General features: G+C 41.0%; 1 protein-coding gene across 2 annotated transcripts in view; it reads right to left on the bottom strand.

Annotated features, from left to right (window-relative positions):
- Window positions 1-22,732, bottom strand: part of TPK1 (thiamin pyrophosphokinase 1) — a 321,987-nt gene that overhangs the window by 59,685 nt on the left and 239,570 nt on the right. For both annotated transcript variants that reach the window (XM_049816398.1, XM_049816397.1), the window contains one exon: window positions 6,503-6,614. In XM_049816398.1, coding sequence (XP_049672355.1) covers window positions 6,503-6,614 — 112 coding nt within the window. The remainder of the gene's footprint in view (window positions 1-6,502; window positions 6,615-22,732) is intronic.

The raw sequence follows: 22,732 nt of genomic DNA on the forward strand, positions 1-22,732 counted from the left end.
GAGATCAATCACATACACCAGTATGTACTAAAATATAAACACAACTAAAAGGTCCATAAACAAATTGGAAAGGAGGAGTCAATTCTTAATGGTAATGCCTACCTGCTTGAACAACTCCCCCAAAATCTAAATAGCCCACTTGTTCATTAACTGAGTCACCGCAAACAAATGCATCTCATTTTTTAACTCTGGGACACTCCAGCCAGACATGATTGATTTGTTCTCCTAACGGTCCTTGCCCTTTTGTCGTTCTGCAGAGACCTTGGGAACTGGCAATAACTCTTCACGTGCCTCAGAGAGCTTTTTTGTTTTTGGTAATCTCTCGGCAGTGTGACATTTACATTTATTACGGCTGATTCTGGGCATTTAAATATGAAAACAATTAAAGTATATTTGCAAGGGATATGACAAACGAGCATTTGTACTCTGGCCAATTTTTCACTGACTTTCATGCAAGTACACCATTACATTTCAGCTTTGCCTCTGCCATTGTCTAAATGAGATGATTTCCCACTATCCATATGGGCAGGTTGACTGATGAGAATACCTTTAGGGTTAAGTGTCTTTAGTATAAACTCAAAGGTCTCTTGGACAAATTCTGTCCCCGCACTCACCAATGAAAATTCAGAGCCACCGCTGAAATCCACAGAATTACTTTGGACCCCCACCAATCTAAATGGTAGCTCTCTGGTTCTCTGCAGATCTCTCTTTTCCCCAGAAAGATGCTTTATCTTTACAACTCATATCCTTCAGTAGCAGCTGGTTGCTTTTGATTTTGATGCGACTTTAGTATTCTCAGCAATCTACTGCCACCAGAGAGATGAGGATTATCTGCACCAAAGCTGGGCTGAAGCAGAGCACCTACTTCCTCATACCTCCAGGTTACGTTTCCATTAGCGGAAGGAGGGACTGAAGTAACACAGGGCATGCAAGGGAAAAAACAGCATTTTGCTCTCTTGACAACCCTCTCATCTCTGTATTAACAATGAAATTAGTTTCCATAGTTGCAATGTGCCACGGCAATGTAGCTAGATATAAATAAGTGTCTCCAGTTTACCTCAGGATGGTATTAGGTTGTGGAGAGCCATCTGCTCGGTGCATAGCTGTGCTGGAGAAGTCTCTCTGTGATTTTTTTATTCTACCCCTTCCTGGCAATTACTGCCTATTACTGCTGTATGGAAGGATCATATACACACTCCCTATGTCCCATTAAAGACGGCCATCCAACTGGGCTAAACTTACCGCTGGAAGTGGCTTGAGCTAGTTCAGAACCAAGGTACTCACATGAATCTTTCCGTAAGTGGAGTCCTACAGCAGTAATGTTGCCCCAACAGTGTGATCTGGAAGATCATATCTGTTTATCACCTTAAAGCAGCCTTTCCAAACTGAATGCCAGGACCCTGCTACCTTGCTAAAGAGCTGGAACCAAATCTCCCTCCCACTAATTCCAAACATTCACTGAAATATGTGGAAATGGAATGAATGTATTACCTCAAATCCCCATTTCAAGCCCCTTCACAAAGTTTGACTGGGTGTTCAAGCTGCTGTTCAGAAAAAAAAAAATGCAAATACAGCTTTAGGGCCCCAGCACAACTGAGCTCTGTGCTCATCAGTCCTTTAATGTACGCCAAATGGTCTTTTTGGTTTGAAATCATTTCATGCAATGCTAAGCAATGGCCTCATTGTTGCTTTTGCTGACTTGCAGTAAACCAGTGGGATGCCAGGCTGCCACCATCAGAACATCTGCTTTATTGGGAAAGTATTTCAGCAGGCCTTGCCTTGTAACAAATGATGTGACCCTGGAAGGCAGATAGCACTCCTGCAGGCAAATAGCTCGCAAAAGGTCAAAATCACCTGAAGCTTCAGGAGCAGCAGCACTATTTCTGTCACCCTGCCCTACCCAGGGTCTTAGAACTGTAACGAATAAGGGAGAAAATACATCACTGAAGCTCTGAAGCTAGATCCCAGTTGATGGACTGGGAGTCTTCTACCAGTGAAGAACATGAGAAGGGAGGGAAGGAGAGGAAAGCAGAGGAGAGGGGAATCCAGCTGTGAAGCTTTTTACTCTGCCACTGAAAACAGACCTACTCCTGGGACTGCTGCTTAGTTTGCCTCAGAATGAACTGGGGCCACAATATGTGCCATATAAACTATTTCAGTTATGAAGCAGGTTACAGAGTGCTTATACAAACAGCTTCACTAGCACACAGATACCTGTCCATCTTAATTTACAGCCTTTCCCAGAAGAGTCCCTCACAGTCTAACTTATTTTAAGGAGTTACTCATTTTCTTTGGTCGTTTAGACTCGGAATTCTCCTAAAACATAAAACTCCTCTGCTTTTGTAATCTTTTTGTTCCATTCACAATGCAATGTCAACAAAACCCCAATGAAGTAAAACAATGAGGAAAACAGTGCAAACATTTCAATTTTACTAACAATGTAAACAGCATCAGAAAGATTTGGGATCCTGTTTACCTGTGAAGTTAGTAGTCAGTGGATGCTCTGTTGCTACAGTTAGAGACAGATCTTGCTCTCATTGTTATTGCTATTGTCTTTTGAAGTGAAATGACAGTGGGACTTTTTTGAATGGTAGCATTTTACAGCAATTTAACTTCGTGCCCAAAGAAGCAAATTTGCATGAAAATTATCTGGAAAGCACAATCACATACACACATAGTTTATATATATATATATATATATGCTGACATTTTCAGTACAGGTATGACATACAGCATATCAAAGGCCATAGGGATGAAGAGTAAATTAGTTGGCAAGATTATTTTCTACAGCAATTTCCTAGAAAAGGAACCATTTCCTAGAAAAGCCTACCATTACCCTCCAACCTCTTCTTCAATGAGCAGTGCAGTTGATTTCTACCTTCATTCTTATTAACCTTCCATGAAAGCACCACTGAGGACCTAATGAAGAATGCTGGGTAATTCTGGCATTATTGGATTTTTCGTTATTTATTTATTAGACATGAGAGCTGTTATCAGCAAGCAGCCAGGTGAGTCAAATCAGATAAAACATTATCTGATTCCTGTGCTGTAAATCATATTTTAATAGAGAAAAAAAATCTGTATCCCTTTGAGAGTAGAAAGAATATGTTTATAATGTGTTCTGAATGTGTGCTACACAATAGCAAGTATGGATAAAAAATATTTTCTCTAATCAATTTTCCACTTTCTTCTCCAAGTTCTTTCACCCATAGGATGAGAACTAAAATAAATGAAAGTTCTGTTTGTGCCAAGTGCTAGCAAATAACTAAGGTAAGATAAGCATGCATAAAAGCATGCATACATGTTGCATCCTCACACAGACACACAAAAAATACTGAATTCTGCAATATTAAAAATATAATCAAGACATCGCTGTTTCTCTCCTGGCAGAATAATTTACAGATTTCAGGTTTACCTAATTCAGCCATTGAAATGAGAGCTTTCGTTGCCTACTCTCAACCCCAATACACAGCTTCTGTCTTTCTTAGGTATTTATCCTTGTCTTTTTCTATTCAGAAGCTATGAAGTCTCATGACAGCACCTGTAGATTAGACACAGATAACATCTGACCACCCACTGAAGGTTTTACAAATTTTAATCAGCAGAGTAATCTAGATATGCTCAGATGGAAATCAGTGTTAAACATTAAAAACCTTGATGCGAAGCCAGCTCTTTCTTGTACTGCAGTGTTATTTGAATTTTGAGTTGCTGGAAATTACTGTTTGCAAAAATGAGGGCTCCCCTCTCACCAAACGCATCATATTTGACTGTTCAGACACAACTGAAATTCCGGAATTAATTTATCACCCAGTTACTTAAAACAAATATTTTGAGGACTCAAAAATTACTTTTTAAAACCAAATTTGTTAGGTCATATTCAATTAATTCCATAACAAACTGAAGAAAAAGGCTTTTCATGTCATGTTTGGCTTAAAAATTCCATTTCTTTCATGATTTACACATAAAAATGAATTTATAACCAAACAATTTTATTCATTGAGGTTTATGAAAGTGTGTGCTCAGAGTGCCATTAACGAATGAACAGGGAAAGCTCTGCCACTGCCAGCTGTCAGCAGCAATGCTGACATCCATGTCACACTTCAGTATCTTTTTATTCCCTTTTCTTCCCAGGTGAGCCTTTGCTTTTCCATCAAAATTTACAGGAGGACTAACATTTTAAAAAGTTACTGCAGAACCACAGGCAGCACAGAAGTCATTAACAAATGAAAGCTAATATCAAACTTAGGTTATCTGAATATAAGGCTTATTTATTAGGGAGAAAATCCAACCAAACAACTAACTACATGCTGTATTTGAGATATTGGTTTCCCTTTTGGGGGATGCAACTACCTTTTAATTTATCAGTATCTGAACAATAACCTGATTCAAAATCTGTATTTGGATGAGTAAAGGTTAGCTCCAGTCACTTGGGCACAAGAGCAGTTTCAGGTTGTAATGACCTTGGTGTCTCAGATGGATTAAACACCTTCAAGGAAGACCAGATCATTTTTGGGTTTATATATCTGTGATGATAATGCAGAGAAATAAATGGAGGAACTACAGCCTGTGAGAAATGTGAATACTGAGACTAACAGTGTAGCCTGTAATGGGGTACAGTGTACTCATCACTAAGGAAAACACTGTAAAGGTCCAAGGTTTCCTCTTGGAAACAGCAACAAGGACTAGGAGAAGCAGAGATGGTGGTGTCACATTAACATGAAACAAGTGGGAAACAGTCACTTGAATACTTTTTTGTCCCCCAGAAAAAGAAGAAAAAAGGCCAAATTAAGTGTAATAAAAATCCCCCTAGGTCCATATCTCTAAGTAACCTGAAGAAGTTTATTACAGCACAACTAGACAGATAAACATGGAAGAAACTGGTATCTCAGCCCAATCCTAGATGCAAACTTACCATTTGTTACCATTGCACCTCCTGCTGTGTTCCCCTCCAGCTGGCACAGCTAGACTAGTAACCCCTTTCTCCTTAGCTTCAGAAGATCAGGCAATCATAATTTAGTAGCAACAAAGCCATGTCATTTGTGGGAGCAAACAGGTCATCTTTAAAATTACCATCTTTCTAATGAGCCCCTTGTAAATCTGATGAAATTTATGTCATTAAACTAAAAAAAAATCTGATGTATCTGAAAAATAACTTTCTAAACCAAAAATCAAAGCCACAAAAAAGGACTGCAACCTCACAGCATCTACCACATTTTGATCCACAGACTACCCTTTTGCAAAGTGACATAGGCTTCAGGGATGCTCCCTTCATTAGCATGAGGCTGGTTTGAGCTTCTTTCACCTCGGTCTGGAAGGTAGAACATTTACTGAGAAATGAGTAGTCCCTCAGTGCAACAGGCCACAAAATTCACTGTACAACATGAGATGAGCAGATGGAAGATTCAGAACCTTACTTGTCAACTGTACTTATCAGTACAAATGAAAATATTTGACTCTTTCAAATTAAGAGAACATCCCTTACACAATACATTCAGCTTACACTCCAGTTTAAAAGGATGAAAACATCACTAGCCAGAGAGCTCTTTACTTGGCAAGTCTCTCACATCCTGAAATTAATGCCATATTTATATTTTTTTATCATTAGTGAGCTACTAATGCCTACCACCTCCTTCACTGCACATGCTCAAACACTCAGTGGAACAAGACACGCCCTGGACTAGCACACCTGCTGCTGGCCAGCACAGTGGATCAACCTCAGATTAATTATTAGCCAATGAAGGCACTTCACTGCAAACTTGAGAACCATGTGCCCTTTCTACATGGGATGATTCTAAAGTCTGGCCATGTAAATCAGATTGCATGACCCGAGCCTCTCAATTACTCCTTTGGTTCTGTTAAGTTTTAATGAAACTTTATCTAAAATATCCCATTATTTTCCCGAGTAAATACTTCCTAAATGACTCAGTGTGGGAGAAGGGGGCAGAAGGATGAAGATTGTTTCAATTTTTTTGGTCAAGAAACCTCCTTTCTCTACCGATAAATGTTCCTGTTCTAGATCAAATGTACTTTTTCCCACTTTAAAATAAGAAAAAGATCTATTCATTCAGAGTTGACAAACAGACAATATACATGATGAAGTTCAGGAGAAGTGAGGTAGCTTTAATAATCTGTATCACATTATTATTTGTCTGTTGTAACTTTATGGCTTATAACCAGGAGTTTAGGCACTTGCAGCTTCCCCTCCCTGGAGGGCAATGTATTAAGATGGTAATGTATCATGACCTCAACAAATGTTCTATTTAAACAGCACAATGACTCCCAAATGGAAAACATGTTTCTGCCTGCGATATCTCAGGTTTAAATATATTTATCTTCCTTTTTTAAAAAAAACCCCCTTCATTTCTAGAAAAAAATGGCCTGGCAGGGATTCAGTGCCATGCTACACCTTCAAACACCTAAGGCCCTTCAGCACTGGTGAGACTGGTGTAAATGTGCAGTTAAGATAATGTCAAACCCACCATCCCGGAGGTGTCTGACTTACTGAGGTTCCACCTGAGGCCTGTCGTGGTCACGCTCTCGCAGGAATTCCCAATGGGGATGAGGCCACACCAGGTGCCTTCCAGTCCCGTGTCCACATGCAACTTGTGCTTGCCCTGCAAGACAGAAGGGCCTCTAGAGTCAGTGCTCACCAGGGATGCAAATGGCATTTGCCAACAGATCTTGCAAATAAAACAGAAAGTACTTAGATGGAGACAGGTCCAGAGTGTCCCCAAAAGGCTCAGGAATATTTGGCTGCAGGAATTCAGGTCATTGGTGTTTACAGAGAGAGGAGAGACGTGTGCTTAGGTTCCAGACCTCAGGGCTTTCAAAAAGTTTGTTTCTGGGCTTTTCTAAGGAGAATCTGGCTTTGCTCATTCTTCCCTGGCATTTTTGGAAGAGGTACTTCTGTCAAAGCTAGGCTCTTTATTCTTGTGAAATGAAGGCGTCCTGACCCATTCATTTGGGTTTTTCCTTATCTAAACATCTGTGTTTGACTTCCTAAACAACGCTAGTCAAAGCACCACTGAAACTCCTTCATTATTTTGACAACATCTGTAAAATTTCATGTACTTCTTCAGGGATGTACTCTTTCCAGAAGGACGAATACGTGCAGAAACTTAACTAGGTGCTAGAGAAATTAACCTAAATATTTAGAGCAACATGCTTACACAAAGTAAGAAGAACAAAGTGAAATTAAAATACATTTTTTGTACATCTAAGATAAATTCATCTTGTAACTATCAAGTTCATGGGATGCAGGAGAAGCACCAGCTATTAATGATGATGGATTTGTGACCAAGCTCTTAATTAGTACTTATAGACCCTGTGTGAACATCTTGTGAGGTATCAGCATATGAACAGTTGCAAGGAAGAGTAGATAGTGGAAATCTTTTACAGAGTGAAAAAAACGCAAATAAACCACCCTGAATGTTAGAGTTCTGGCACAATTTGTGTTCTAAGAAACCGAGAAATTGTTTATGAAAACTAGCTACAAGAAAATAGCAAATGCGAAACAGTGACAAGATCAGTGGAGAAATCATCCTCGGGCCTCTTCTACACAGATAATTTATTCCTTAAAACAAACATGGGCTTCATCTGGGGGAAACGTTAGGATTCTTTGAAATAGAGGATTTTGGGGGTTTTATTTTATCCTCTTGTGGATGCACAGGCAAGTTAAACCCCTGAGCATGTCTTTTACACACAAATTCTTCATCACTATAAATAAAATCACATATGCCTATTTATTAATCTACTAAAATAAAAGAACTCTCTGAAACCCAATAAGTATTCAGCAAGTACTTTGTTAAGCAAGAAACCAAGGTTTTATACCAAAAGAAAAAAGAACAGCTGAACTGTGAAACTCAGGTAAATGTCCCAAGCAGCAAAAATACTTTCTCACAAATTTTCTTTTGGGGAATGTATTTAAGCTTTTTTCTTATGTCCTGTCCTCTCATATGCTCATTCCAAATGCCCTTGCAAATATAAAGTCACTAGTTATATAGTCAAACCTGGAGGCAAAATATCTTATTGCTGAGATGTTGATGTCTGAGGCGTTCGACAGCTTCTCCTGTTAATGCCAAATGCATTATGAAGAAACAACTTCAATACATGTCATGCTCTCAGTTAACAAATGCACCTTGGAAAAGCTGTCAATTAGGGAGTATCAGATTGCATAGCTTAAGCCTGTTTGATTGTTTGCAGAGCAACAAGAAAACCAATCCAATATCATCTATCTTCTCAGGGTGTCCAGCTTCATGTGGTGATGAGCCATGTATTTCTATAGTGGTTGCAAATGCTTGCCTGCCGAAGTCAGAGGTGTAACAAATTCAGGCTTGATAACCTTTTAGCTATGCAATATGCCATGCTACTTCTCTCTCACAGTACAGAGGGAGGAGGAAAGGGAGAGGAGAGTTACAAGTACAAGCTCTCTTGTTATGCAGTTGCAGATATTGTCTATAATGAAGCTGATGATGAAGGAGAGAATGAAGGGGTGGGACTGCCTGTTCTCAATGAATGTACATATTGCTGCTCAGAGCTACTTGAGGAGAGGAGCACACTCACTACATGTATCAATGAGTAAAGGAATATGAAAAAGAGAGGTAAAAGTAACAGGCCCAAGAGAGAACCAGATTAAGTCCTGTATTCTCAAAACCTGTGTCTACCTACTATTAGGTTTTCATTTCCTATTTTATGACATTCTGGCCCAGCTTCCAGATAGGGATTCAATTCAATAGAAATTTATGCAGAAAGCCGCCTTTCTGTGCTCATGAAATAAATCTTTAAAACAAAAGATGCCATTACCAGAGGCTTGCCAATATCCAGGATTTTATCAGGAATCTTTCAATGTCTGATACTTCCCTAAAATCCCAGTTCACACATCCCAGTAATTACCTGAGAATCTTGACTTTCTTCCCTAAAAGGACATTTTCTAGCCCTCAGTTGTTACAAGAAATTTCAAACTAGGAGCCCAAAGGGCTAAACCCAAGGCAGCAAGTAAGCAGCAATTGAAATATTTAAATGCAAATTATTTTTTTAAAAAAGTCTCAACTATTAAGCCAAACTCATGGCTTAGGGATTGGTTCACTGATATTACACAAGACAGTTTTTAAGACTTTTCTTTAAATAAATCAATAAGGGATCTTAATATTATTAGGCACAGTGGGGACAGAAAAGGGAAATGATCACTGGGAAAAAACAAACAACACCCCCCAAATAACCCACTCATTTTTGAAAAAAAAAAAAAATTAATCAGCCAATGCATTTGTACAGTAAGGCTCTAAATTCGAAGCACTGTGAGTCTGCCATGGGGGAAATGAGGCGCCCAAGCTTACCTCCAAATTTTTGAGTACTGATCTTTCAACAAAGCAAGATGGAACTACTATTTGCAGGAGGAAGAGAGGATCAGAGCTTGCAATTTGCAAATATAAGTAATAACTTGTTCTATTTAAGTCTCTGTGATTAAAGGAACAATTATATACTGGCACTTAAAATATGAAACTGTTTTCAGTTTCTGCAGAACTCAAAGTTCCAAAATTAGGATTAAAAAGAAAACCAAATTTTGACTAAATAAATCCTTCCTTCTTAAGTATTTTTGCCTCTGTAGGAGGTAACTGAAATATTTTCACATTTAACTTAAGAATCAAATATTACCATGTTTGAATGATACTGGTGATAAAATAATGGCAAATAATACAGCTGCATTGATTTTTATCTTATTAAGTCAGTTTTGAAAAACATTGATCAATCTTCAGCATTGATTTTTTTTTTTCTTCGTTTTGTCTCTGATGCTGGGAAATAAGATCAATTTCTAAGTTCAGCAATAAGAAAAAAATATAAGAAGATGTTTTTAATAATACTTCATCCATATAGGTTAAACTTTTCCTTTTGATTCTAATGTCTTGTGTTATAATAAAGCATTTAAGCAGTGGTGGTTAAATATAAACCCACTCCAACCCCCTTTTTGCAGAGGAAAGACCTAAAGACATAGTTGTTCTCTGTCACACCTCCTAACTCAAATGAATGGAATTCTGATTGCCAGGAACTCATATACCTAACCTTATTCAAGGTTGTAAGACACTAAAATCCTTAGTCAAAAGTTTGCAAGCTGAAAAGCTTATGAACAGTATCAAGATAAAAGCTGGTAGCTTCTACGCATGCACAGATACCCCACAGGCACTTCATAAAAGTATAGAGAAAATTACTTCTACAAGTGCTTTCCAGACCAACTTGAATAAATGTATGCAATAAATGTATACTTTAAAATAGATATCAAGCAATGAAATGTTATGAAAGAGAAAGAGAATGGGGACTGATCTTCAGTACTGCATTCCGAAGGGATCTGAAGGAGGGAAGCCTGGAACCTGGCAGGTTGAAACTGGACACAGAGGAGAGGCACAAAGACAGTTAACAAGATGCTGGGGAAGAACAAGGAATTAAAATTAAGCTTTAAAAAGCAAATGAAGAAAGATATAATAAACAGACCTCAGAAACTGCTGAAGGACTAGGCCATGTGAAAGGTAACAGGGAAGGAAAAGGAACAGGTTACAGGATTAGAGGACAAAGCAACCTTATTCTAATTTTCAGGCTGCCCTGACAGTTTGTCCACTATAAATGAATCTACTGAATAACTTATCTCCTAGAAGCTGCTGATTTTCTAAACAGCATACTTTCACCTGTGAAATCTGGGACTACAGAGAAACAGGAATACTTGAGATCTGGCCAACTGCTCTATGATACCTTCTCCACTAGCTAGATCTTGTTTTCCATAATATTTTGATAAAACATCTTTTTATATCACACTTATTTCAATGATTACTCCATAGATGGCAGCACACACTTGAAAACAACAACAGCAGCAAAAAACTAAATACAGATGTCATAGTGTTACCCAGGGAAAAGGCAAAAACCACAATCTGTTTTAGCACATAAACATCTGGGTACAGAAAATAGTATATAGATAAAAGACTCAGAGAATGGGTGGAAACCAACACGATCACCAAAGACTGCAGCAGAGAGGAGGAGGAAAGCAACAAGGATGAAACCAAGCTGAGAGCATTTGTGTTTAAAATAAAATTCAACATTTATATTTAAAACCAGCTGTTCAAGGCCAGGTTGGATGGGGCTTTGAGCAACCTGGTCTAGTGGAAGGTGTCCCTGCAGCGGGGTTGGAACTAGATGATCTTTAAGGTCCCTTCCAACCCAAACCATTCTATAATAAATGTCATGATTGGCAATAAAGTAAAAATGAAGTTCCAGAAATTTTTCTACTAATCATTAGTTGTGTAAAAGCTTGACTTAACAATAATGAAAGCTTTTAGGCTGAGATTCTGAGCATGATAAATACAGCCAGTTTTTTTAAAAGGATGTATTTAAGAAGAGCTATTTGTTATAACCCTAAAATATCATCAATTATCTTTTCAAACAAATACACATAGTGCCAAGTTGCTATTACATAAATGCTATTCAAAGAACGTTATCTGAGCCAGCCAGGCTTTTTGTTGCTATTGAAAATAAAAGTATCCACAGTTCCAGTGAAAACTGTAGGGTTTGGTGTTCGGAAGATCTCGCGATGTCACGGAAAGATGGAGGGTTAGTCGCAGCCCTATGACGCATCTGTAACCCCGCCTACCCTTGTTAGTATAAAAGGAATTAGCTGCGCAATAAAAGGCGGAAGTTGGCGTTCACACCACGTGTGTTATCTGTCTCTTTCCCTGGTACAGGCTGACCAGTGATCTGATCGTGGCACCTTGATATGTAGCGAATGCTACAAAAACTCAGAAGTCTAAAAGCTCTTCTATATCACATCAATGACTGCTTAAACTCATATGGTAAAACCAGCAAATTTATTGTACTTCAGAACAATATTAAACCTGTTGGACCCAATCCTGCTGATCCTTACTATCAAATGTTAGTAGTGCTCCTGGACTGAAATGGATAGATTTCAGTATATCAGTTATTTGCAAGATGGAGCCCCACCAAGCCTACCCTTCAAGAAGAGCACTTCATAAAATGACGACTCTATAGTGAATAAAATCCCAGGCAGTAGAGAGAGAATAAATTATAATCATTATTAGACCCAATTAATGAACACATCTGCTTCAAACCAATTTATGACAAGGGTCTAGAAAGAAATCCCTGTGGAGGTAGGTGCCACTAAAATAAAAAGATTTACTATACCCTGAGGTTATACATTTAAGTGGTTGCTACTGCATACCTAACGTACAAATTATCCATGAAGAGCAAATGATCCCAGCGTTTCACACGTTCACACATGAACTTCTTCTACAGGCCTAGTAAAACCCTCCTGAGAGTACACTTCTCATGTAATATCAATGACATATTTTACTGAGCACAGTAGGTGCATCCCTTGTTTGCCCATCACCTGTTGCAGCATGAGCAAGTAAAACAACTATCTTCTGCAGTCAAGCCTGTATGACTGACAAGAAAATATTGATTATAGGTGCAAGAAATGCAAAAGTATATTTGTCTCTGGAGACTGCAAGCAGTTGAAACTGCCAGAGTGTAGACACTGCTAACATGCACACAAATGAAGTGATGAAAGCACTTAATCAAGCAAATAAGATAGCAGTGAATACAAAAGCTACTTTAAAAGGGAGTTTGGGTGGTTTAATCTTTTCATAGACATGTCTTAAAGATCGACAAATGCCATAAATACCAATTATTGGTCTCCTCTGAATACTACCCTAAAGAAAAACTCATTCTGTTGAAACTTCCCACTTGCAAATGAAATTCCACAACATTTTCTTCAGTCTACCATAAATCAATGCAAAATACACTACAAATGCAGCATGAAACTATGATAATCAAGAACTGGCTGGTCCTTCTCTAAATTCAAGCACTGGCCCAGTGTGACATTTTATCCTTGAGCTTGTGCATTTGATGCCCTATCCTCAGTAGACCCATCATTATAGGTTTAATTAGCATTTTTAGTGATGCCTTAAAAAAATCAGAACCATTTTCTTTATATCTGTTTATGAGACTACAGAGTATAATAGATTGCAGATAAGAGTGAAAAGTAGACAAGCTGCTGAAGATTTCATATTGCCTGTATAATTATTAGGCAATGTTGTAGTTAAATTGTCAATCTAGAGGGGCCTTTACTAAAGGTACTAATATTCTATAATTCCTAAGTGATGAAAATTACAGCATAATCTTTCTCATCATCCACCAGTTCATAATACATTTAGTGTCACTGCTAGTTCTTTTTTGTGCATTTCTACAGGGCAAGAGTCTGGAGGATCTCTTCTACCTAGACTACCTTCTCTTATTTTCCTTGGTATTAGAAAAGCATAGGACTTAATTTAAAAGACAGGATATTGTTCACCTAACTTGTGGCAAGAAACAATTTCTTCTTCATAGCACTGAATTACTAAGTATTGCTGGAAGGCACCTTTATGCTATGTAAAAATACACAGAATTTTTGTGCAAGTATAGGGTTTTTTTGTTTTGTTTTGTTTTTTGAAAGTGCTTAGGCTCTGTTGCTATACAAGAAAAAAAGTATGGTTACCAGGCCTAATACATACCAGTGTTTACTCACATATTTTATACAACAATATTTGATACTTTTTTTTTCTTGTCTGGGTTGCTCTGATTGGGTTGCTTTCTCTATGCATCTTGCTTTCTCTTCCCTCTTATGCTAATCTGTCTTCCCTTTCACATAGTTCTTCACAGTCCATCCTGTGATGGAGCCTATCATGTCCTGTTTAGTCGGAAGAGATTAATTAATTTTTCCTATCATCAACTACTGACCATCTGAATCTTGCCTGGCTGTTGTAACAGGCACCTTTGTGACTTCCCCTAATATTCAAATCTGTTTATCTGTTCTCAGAAGTCTTCCCAGACATACTGGCAAATCTCTGTAGCTCTTCTCCTCCAAAATCTCACTTGGAAATCTCCTCTACTACATAAGTAAGGAGAATGATCAACAGGCTGCTGGTCAACATCTTCTTATAGTTTCTTGTACTCCTTAATCTACATCCCTGTGATGCCCTTTCTTTTTTATGGGTTATATGATGCAGCAAATCATGCACCCACAAATCCTCTTATACAGCACCATCCTTTTAGTAGAACTGGCTTTGTATTTGGGGGTTTCATGTTAGGATTAGGGGCTTCATAAAAGCCTGGCCTCTGTAATTTCTTTGGTGCAAACTGATGGACAGAGTTCTTTGCACTGAGTGGGGGAATCTTACAAATGATCTCTTCTCCCTTTCATTTCTGACTGTTACTTTCTCATACCTCTAGGTAAGAAAGAGAGAAGCTTGAAGTAGTGAAGCATGAACTTCTGAGACAATTTTCAGCACCCCTTCTTGATCTCTATTACAGGAAGGAATAATTTGCTGTTATTATAGAGATATTCATTGAACTAGGATAAGAAACCATATCTATTTTCAGTAGATGGGGAAATAGTTTCTGCTTTATAACAGCAGACTTTGAAGAAGTGTTATGCCCCAGATCTTGTGCTAGCAATGACTGACTGCTTCTCTTTATATGCATGAAATTCAAAGATCTGTTGCTCAGGTCAGGAAGAACAAATATAATTAAAGAAACTTCAAGCTGGCCATTCATCCATAAAATTTTTTCTCCTCTTTTTTTCCACTTTCTCCCCATTTTCTTGTATAGCTAAGTAGTCAGTTGGAGATTACAGTCCACACAAAAATCCACTCTTTTCTTGGAGCACATGGTGGGGGAACCGAATACTGTACTACACTAAACTCTGTTTTCCTCCTTTATGAATCACACTTGGATAGGGGTGTGAAGTTTAATTGCAACAGCCTTTTTATAATGCATATAGCTTCAGTTCCCTTGCATTTCAGTGGGAACTGCACCCAGGTCATCAGTGTAATCAGTGACAGATTTGGTCCTCAGAATACAGAGGAATATTCACAAACACATTAAAATAATTCAAAGTAGGCCAACCTGAGTCCTAAATATTTGACAGTGATTTCTTACCATAAACAAATACAGTCAGCCTGGCATCTTTTCTCACAAGACTTTGAAGCTCTGAAAGATGAATGTGTCTTTCCAGCACCCCATTTGTCATCACAGTTATAATTCTGAGGGAGTATCCCAAAAGAATTATACTGGTATACTTAAATACCACCACAATGTAGAAGAAATTGTATTGTGTAGCAGGCAATGAAACAACAAAATTCCCATGTGGCATTTACCTTCTGCCTTCCTTAGACCTATGTGGATGACCTCTTAGATCCCCCAAATGAGTATCCAAAATTATCAACATGCTGATAGCATACTCAACCTTAGCATGACATGGTTGAGTTTAAAACTTTTGGTGTAATGAGAAAAAAGTTTAGCAGAGTTCCTACCCTGGATTTCAAGAGAGCAAACTTGAAGTTATTCCAGGAGCTACTTAGCAGTGTCCCCTAGGAATCTGCTTTAGAGGGCTTGTGGGTTCACAAGCACTGATCAATTTTTAAGAACCACCTTCTAAAAGCACAGGAGCAGGCAATCCCTTTGTATCAGAAGTCAAGAAAGCAGGGCAGAAGTCCAGCTTGGCTGAACAGGGAACTCCTCTTAGAAGTCAGAAGAAAAAGGAATTGTACAATCTCTGGAAGAGAGGTCAGGCTTTGCAGGAAGGTTACACAGCTGTGCTTCCTCTGTGCCGGGGGAAGACACAAAGGGCTAAAGCTCAAGAAAGGCTTTTTTTTTGGTATGTTAATAGCAAGAGGAGTTCTAAGGAAAACATTGGACCAATACTTGTTGAAAATGATCACCTGACAAATAGGCATGAAAAAAACCCGGAGCCATTCAGGTTTTTTTTTCCTCAGTCTTTAATAATACTGATAGACCTTGGGTTGCCCTGTCCTCTCAGTTGGAGGACCACGATTGCGGGAATGGTGATTTTCCATTTGTGGACCCTGACACTTTAAGGGACCATTTGTATCAATTTAATGTTCATAAATCCATGAGGCCTGATGGGATTCATCCCAGAGTACTGAAGGAACTAGCAGATGTTATGGCAGAACCCCTCTCAATCACATACCAAAGCTTTTGGGAGCCTGGGGAGGTCCCTGCTGACTGGAAGCTAGCCAACGCTACTCCAGTTTACAAGAAGGGCTTGAAAGAAGCCCCAGGAAACTACAGACCTGTTAGTCTGACCTCAGGACCGCAAAGAATTATGGAGAAGATCATGCTGGGTGCTATTGAAAGGCATTTTAAAAACAATGCAATCGTCAGGCACAGTCAAGAGGAGTTCACAAAGAGAAAGTCCTGTCTAATTTGATATCCTTCTATGATAAGGTCACCCGCCTGGTGGGTGAAGGGAAGCTGGTGGATGTAGTTTTTCTGGAATTTGATACTGTCCCTTCCAGCATCCTTCTGGACAAGATGTCCAACTGTGGGATGAGCAGGTAAACAGTGCGCTGGGTGAAGAACTGGCTGAATGGCAGCTCTCAAAGGGTTGTAGTGAATGGCGCTACGTCTGGCTGGTGACCAGTCACCAGTGCTGTTCCTGAGGGCTCAATTCTAGGGCCGCTTCTGTCCAATATTTCTATCAGTGATCTGGAGGCAGGACTTGAATGCACAGTTAGTTTTTGCCTTCCAGAACTTGCTCCGCTGCTGTGCTTCTTGGGCAGTGATGCATGAAATGTGCTCTCGTGCCTGCCCAGTGCTTGTATTGCACAGAGAGAGAGCTGGAAAGTGGCAGCTCCTGATGGGGCAGCAAGCCTGGAGCCCTTCCAAGCACAGGCTGGTTTGCACAAGCAAGAACCCCTGGGGAAATGCAACCAAGGGAACAGCAGAGCTCACTCCTGCTATAAACTTGCAATGTGCAAGAGAGCCCAAGAGTGCCAGGGCATGAGCAGTGACTTGGAGGTGCAAGAGCAGCAGGCAAGGACACACCAAAAGGGCCCAGAGGAGCCCGGACAAGGGGCTGTGCTCAGTGCTACAGAGGACAAGAAGCAACCCCCGGGAGCATCCCTTGGAGCCCACCCGGGAGTCAGAAAGCTTCGTCCCCCCAGATGCGGGGCACGAGGGCCACCTTTGTGGAGCGTGAGCAGCGGGCACCTAGCCACAATGGCCCAAAGCAGCCGTGCTCAGTGCTGCAGAGGAAGGCAAAAAACCCCCAGGGACACTTGCTAGGCCACCGTGGGGGAAAAAAAGCCTTCCTCCCCCCAGCTACAGGGCATGAGAGGCCGACTTTGTGGTGCACGAGCAGCAGGCAGTAACCTAGCCACAACGGACCGGAGGAGCCCTGACAAGTGGTCATGCTCAGTGCTGCAGAGGAAGGCAAAAAACCCCCAGAGACCAGTTCCAATCTGCCCCGGGGGAAAATTCCTTCCTGACCCCAGAGCTGGCGATCGGCTATTCCCTGAGCACATGAGCAAGACCCGCCTCCTCGTCCCACAGGCTGCTCACGCCTGCCGGAAGATGCCCAAGCCCTGTTCTCCCTCAACCTGGAGCCATCTCAGGGGCTTCTGAAAGTGGCCAAATGCCCCCAGCCTGATCAACCTTGGGGGCAAGAATCCTTTCTGCGCCTTTGGGCCACCCATGGGTGCTCCAAAGGACTGCGACCCCTGGCAACATCTCTGCATCCCATTTCTTACGGCTGCTGCCCCTGGCTCCACAGGTGATGAGGATGGTGAGCTCTGCAGTGCTCCTCAGGAAGGCATTCCCATGGTCTTGCCACTGCTTATCCAGCTGAAAAGGCAACCGGCAACCTCGGGCACCACTGGGGCTCGGTGGTTCTTCACATCTCCTGAGGGGCTTGCTTCTGTTCCCCAAAGGTTGAAGCAGGATTCCATCCATCAGATGGGCTTTGAACATGGCCCTGCTCGGAAATGGTGTTGCAGTAGAGACCCTCCAGCAGCCTGTTCCAGTCTCCAGTCTTCCTCCCTCAGCCCCCGCCAAGGAATTCCACCGGCTCCTCAAGGTCTTCCTCTCGGATGTCTTCGGTCTGTCCCCGGGCCATCTCTGGCAGCGGGGCGCGGGAGGCTGCCCCTTTTATACTGCCCCGGGGCATTGTGACTGCTGCACTGCCGGCTGCTGGCACTGTGACACCGGGGTGACGGGGCCCCCCCCCGCGCAGCCCCTCCGCCCAGCATCCTTCGGAGGAAGGCCTTTGGGGTGCTGGCCCCGGGGGCTGTCCCTGTGCCCAGGAGGCCCAGGGGGCTGTCCCTGCCCTTGGTGGCCATGCACTGGCCCAGCTGCTGGGTGTCCCCGACGCCTCCTCTGCCACTCGGCTCCCAGGGACAAACCTGGTGCTGTTACTCTTCTCTCAGGCCGTGGCAGAAACCAACCCTGCAGCCCAGAGACCACCCCTATTAGCTGTCCCCTCTCTGCACCAGAGCTAACGGCCGTGAGGCTCCGCAGCGAGGAGGACCGGGGACTTGACCTGGCTGGACACAAACACGGGGAGTGTGAGGAGCGATGATTTCGGTAGCTGCAGCCTGGAGGAAAGCCAAAGGGTAACCAGAGCCATAGGTTGGGATGGACGGTGCCAACAGCCCACCATGGAAATAAGTCAGGCTTTGAAGAAAAAGGGAGCGGAGGTTACACTGGTGTGGTGGAAAGGTTGGTCATTTTCAGACCTAGAACACTGGGATCCGTGCCCAAAGCACATCCAGGCAAATAACGACTCTTCGCAACTGGGAAAACAGCCCATTGCTGCTATCGTTGTCACATCCCCTTTTCCCACTGAAACCAAGCTGCGCAGCTCCTCTATTAAACACACCCATTGGCCGTGTTTATAGGGGATACAAAATGCACTTTAGCCCTGGGGTAAGGCTTTCACAGCTCATTTGTGACTTCAACCTTTCTGAAGTTATTTGCCTACCTCACTTTGTGGGAATATGTTCTCATCTGATGTAAAACCCTGGAAATTCTCTTTTTCCTTTAGGATTTAGTATTTTGAGTCCTGAAAGAGTAAGGAAGGTACTTTTATTGTCACTTTGTACGTTGGTTCCAAAATTCATCTGTATGTTCAGACTATGTAAGGAAGGACATTTATATCACATACATTCATTTGGTTGTGGGGATACCCGAGGTGAAAGAAAGGCTTTTGGTTCTCTCTGCATGAACTTTGCAGAGACATAGAGAGCATGCAGTATTTCCTCACCATTCCCCACCAATGCACATTTGCTACCCTGTTTATGGTGAGGTCATCCTCTTGGAAAGAAGTCCTAAATGGTTTTGTGTTCTTGACCATCTTTATCCTTGCACTCTAGTAGTTCTTTTCCTCCTTTGGTCTTCACCCTTGATATCTTTCTTGAAAGTGATGGCAGCCCTCTCAGCCTTTGCAGTGCTCCTTCCAGTCATCATCTTCTATAGGCCCTTCATGCCCCTAATCAACTGCTTAGTCTTTGTTGCCTTCATCCCAGACAGAAGTTATCTTTCTTGAACCTGAGGAATGAGAAATGTCCCTAGTGGTCCAGGTTAGTTCGCACCAGGGCTTTGCACAGTGCTTGCCTTCCCTATGGAAATATGTTGCCTGACACACAAGAATGCATTTGTCTCTTTTATCTATGGCTCACAGTCACCCTGTGATCTACTCACGCTTCCAGACTATTTCTATTCATTTAAAGAATCTCAACATTGTGATGCAAGCTCAGTGTGAAGAGACAGGCCCTTGCAATATGTCCTTAACATGCTTTAACTTTTGGTCAGCCCTGAAGTGGTCAGGCAGTTGGACTAGAAGATCGTTGTCATTCCCTCCCCTCCCCTCCTTTCCCCTCCTCTCCATTTACTCTTTGGTAATAAAATAGAATTTGAACCCATGAAACAGGTGACCACTATAGAACAAGTAATGCTATAGCAAATACAGAGTAATATAATGCAAGAAGAAAAGCCCTGACATAAAAACATAAAATAAGGGTCAACAGAATGACAGATTGCTGTAAAAACAATACATAGCTCACCCTGCCAAATGCAGAAAGGCTGGAACAAGTAATACTGCCTATTTAGGCCCTTTGACTCATACATATTGCATTTTCTGTATATAAATATTTTCAGTCCGTTTCACACAATAGCATGTCAGAACCCATCTTCTGGAAAAGGAACTGAACCCTCCTATAAAACAGAAACTTTCTAGGTCAAACCTATTTGCAGCCTGTATTAATGAGATGGAAGAATCAAATTAGGTTCTTCCATCAGAGAAGTACCAAAAGAGAAACATAAAGACAAGCTAGAAAGAAAACATCTGGCCAAATCCTTGAAAAATCTAAAAGCTAAACAATTAATTCAAGTTATTTAAAGTAGTAATAAACTTCAGGAGAACTACAAATTGATGTCTTTCAAATAATACATAATCAAAGATTGTTTATGGAATTAGGTGCATTACTCTTGAATACTAGATTTCGTGCCTTCTTAATCTTCTCTAGCTATATCTCCCTCTTGGAAAGCATTCACATGATTACATGGCTGCTTCTGTTCCATGAAGCGAGATGCCTTTGGGCTAGTACTAGGAGAGAATTGTGTTCAAGCCATCTAAGATTTCAGAATGAAACCCCTATTACTTGCCTTTTACATTACTTATATTACTTGCCTATTACATTACCAGCAAGTTTGTGGAAGTTTGCAGATCTGGAGAACTTTTCTGCTAATAGAAAATAAATTGTCTTCTAACAAATCTCTGAGGCCTGCACTTGGTACAAAAAGGTATTTGATGGTGCATTTTTGTCCAGTTTTAAAAGAACTAGCTAGTGTTCCAGCAACTGGATGGGGGGCGGGGGGAAGGTGGCTGTCAAATTTCTGACAGCAGACACTTAGTATCCTCTGAAAATTAGGTCTCTATTTTCTAGCATTGATTGTGGATCCTCAAATACTATACACTCACCTCCTCAATTTTTCTCAGCTTTACTGTATGCTTATGAACATTTTAGCCAAATTTAATAGGGGTATATATGGATTGAGAATGATTTAGGTGAAGAAACAGTCATTTTAATTATACAGAAAAAACAATGTGTGGATGCCTGTGAATGTATCTGTCTGTCTAATTGTCCATATCTCCACCTACTTTAGGGAAAAAGATTTGACCTTGAATAGTAAAACAATCTTACCTCTAATGATAAAGTTTCCTCTTTGTAAAATACATGCATGTGCACACTCTCCTTGCCCCTCAAAAATGAGCCATGGAGTTCATTTATTTTCATCACTTCTTAGCAAGCTGAAGTAGTCCAGCTTTCTAATACCAAAGCCTTGTATTTGTAGCTGCAGGTGTTACAGATATCCCTTCTGCAGCTGCTGGTTGGGCTGTGCCTCTGTTTCCCCTTGATCAGCATTAGCACCTTTGAGTGCCTCACCTGTCCCCTACAGCCATCAGGAGACTTTTCCCTAGTGCTCCTCTCTGCCCTGCGAGCTTCCCTGTGGAGGTGGCAGTGAATGTACAGACCACATACCTCCTGGCATGGAGCGTAGGTGAGATGACATTAGTGTAAAGCAAGTTGTTTGTTTGATTTTTTTTGTTTGGTTGTTTTTTGTTTGGTTGTTTGTTTTTTTTTTTAATTTAAGCAGGTAGAGCATGCCTTTGTGGTGTCGTGTCATTCCCGCCCCCACCCCCACCCCCGCCGCCCCGAAACTCTGAAACATGAAATACAGGAGAGGACAGAACAGGAGAGGACTTTTTATGCAGCACTGAAATGGGCTACTAAATGCTTTCATAGGAAACTTTTAGCTACATATATCACAGAATCACAGAACAGTTTGGGTTGGGAGGGACCCTTAAAGATTGAGTCCAACCCCCTACCATGGACAGGCACATCTTTCACTAGATCAGGTTGCTCGAAGCCCCATCTAACCTGACCTAGAAGAATTCCAGGGATGGGGCATCCATAACTTGTCTGAGGAAACTGTTCCAGTGTCTCACCACCCTCACTGTAAAAAAATTCTTCCTTATATCCAATCTAAATCTATCCTTCTTCAGTTTAAAGCTATTGCCCCTTGTCCTGTCACTAAAGACCTTGGTTTCCGTCTCTCTTACAAGCCCCCTTACATATCAAAAATGCCACAATAAAGTCTCCGTGGAGCCCTCCCTTCTCCAGGCTGAAGAACCCCAACTTTCTCAGCCTTTCTTCATAGGAAAGGTACCTGGAAAACCATTTAGCTCAAAATGATCTGAAACTGCCTAATGAGGAAGAAAGTTTTGAAGTTGAACTTTTCTCCCCAAAACACTTGACCCCCCCCCCCCCTTTTTTTTTTTTTAAATTAATAGAAAACTAAATCAGAACTGGTTTTGTGAGGACTTGCTTAAAATAACAGCACTGACAAAGAACAGAAAAAGGTTCATTTCTCTTAAGTTTCTTCTGACTTGTCATTTCAGAAGATCAAGTTTACAACTATCTGGAATGTATTGCAACCTTGACTTGATTGACTAAGTTCCAACACAGGCATCTCTGGAAAAAAAAAAAAAAAACCACCAAACATATTATCTGAGACTTTGAAACAGGCAGCAATAAATATTCCTGGCTCCAAATAAGCACCCCATGTGCAGACACTCATATGCACACACAGAATTTGAAGAGGGACCCTTTCCAGAATCAGGGCAAACAGTGTTTCTTGCAAATGAGAAGCTCAGGATATGATGCTCTTTTGAAAGATTTTTCCAATATGGGTCTCAGTCCCTTCCCTCATCTCCAACAGCTCTGTTCTACTCAGCAAAGACTTAGGAATTTGCTCCTTAACAACCATGACTTGAGACAAACTGTAGAGAAGCCTACAACGGTTCACTGGAAGGACAGAGTCATTTCAACCTCCAGATAAA

This window comes from Accipiter gentilis, chromosome 14 (genome assembly GCF_929443795.1).
Source record: "Accipiter gentilis chromosome 14, bAccGen1.1, whole genome shotgun sequence".
NCBI classification, from domain to species: Eukaryota; Metazoa; Chordata; class Aves; order Accipitriformes; family Accipitridae; genus Astur; species Astur gentilis.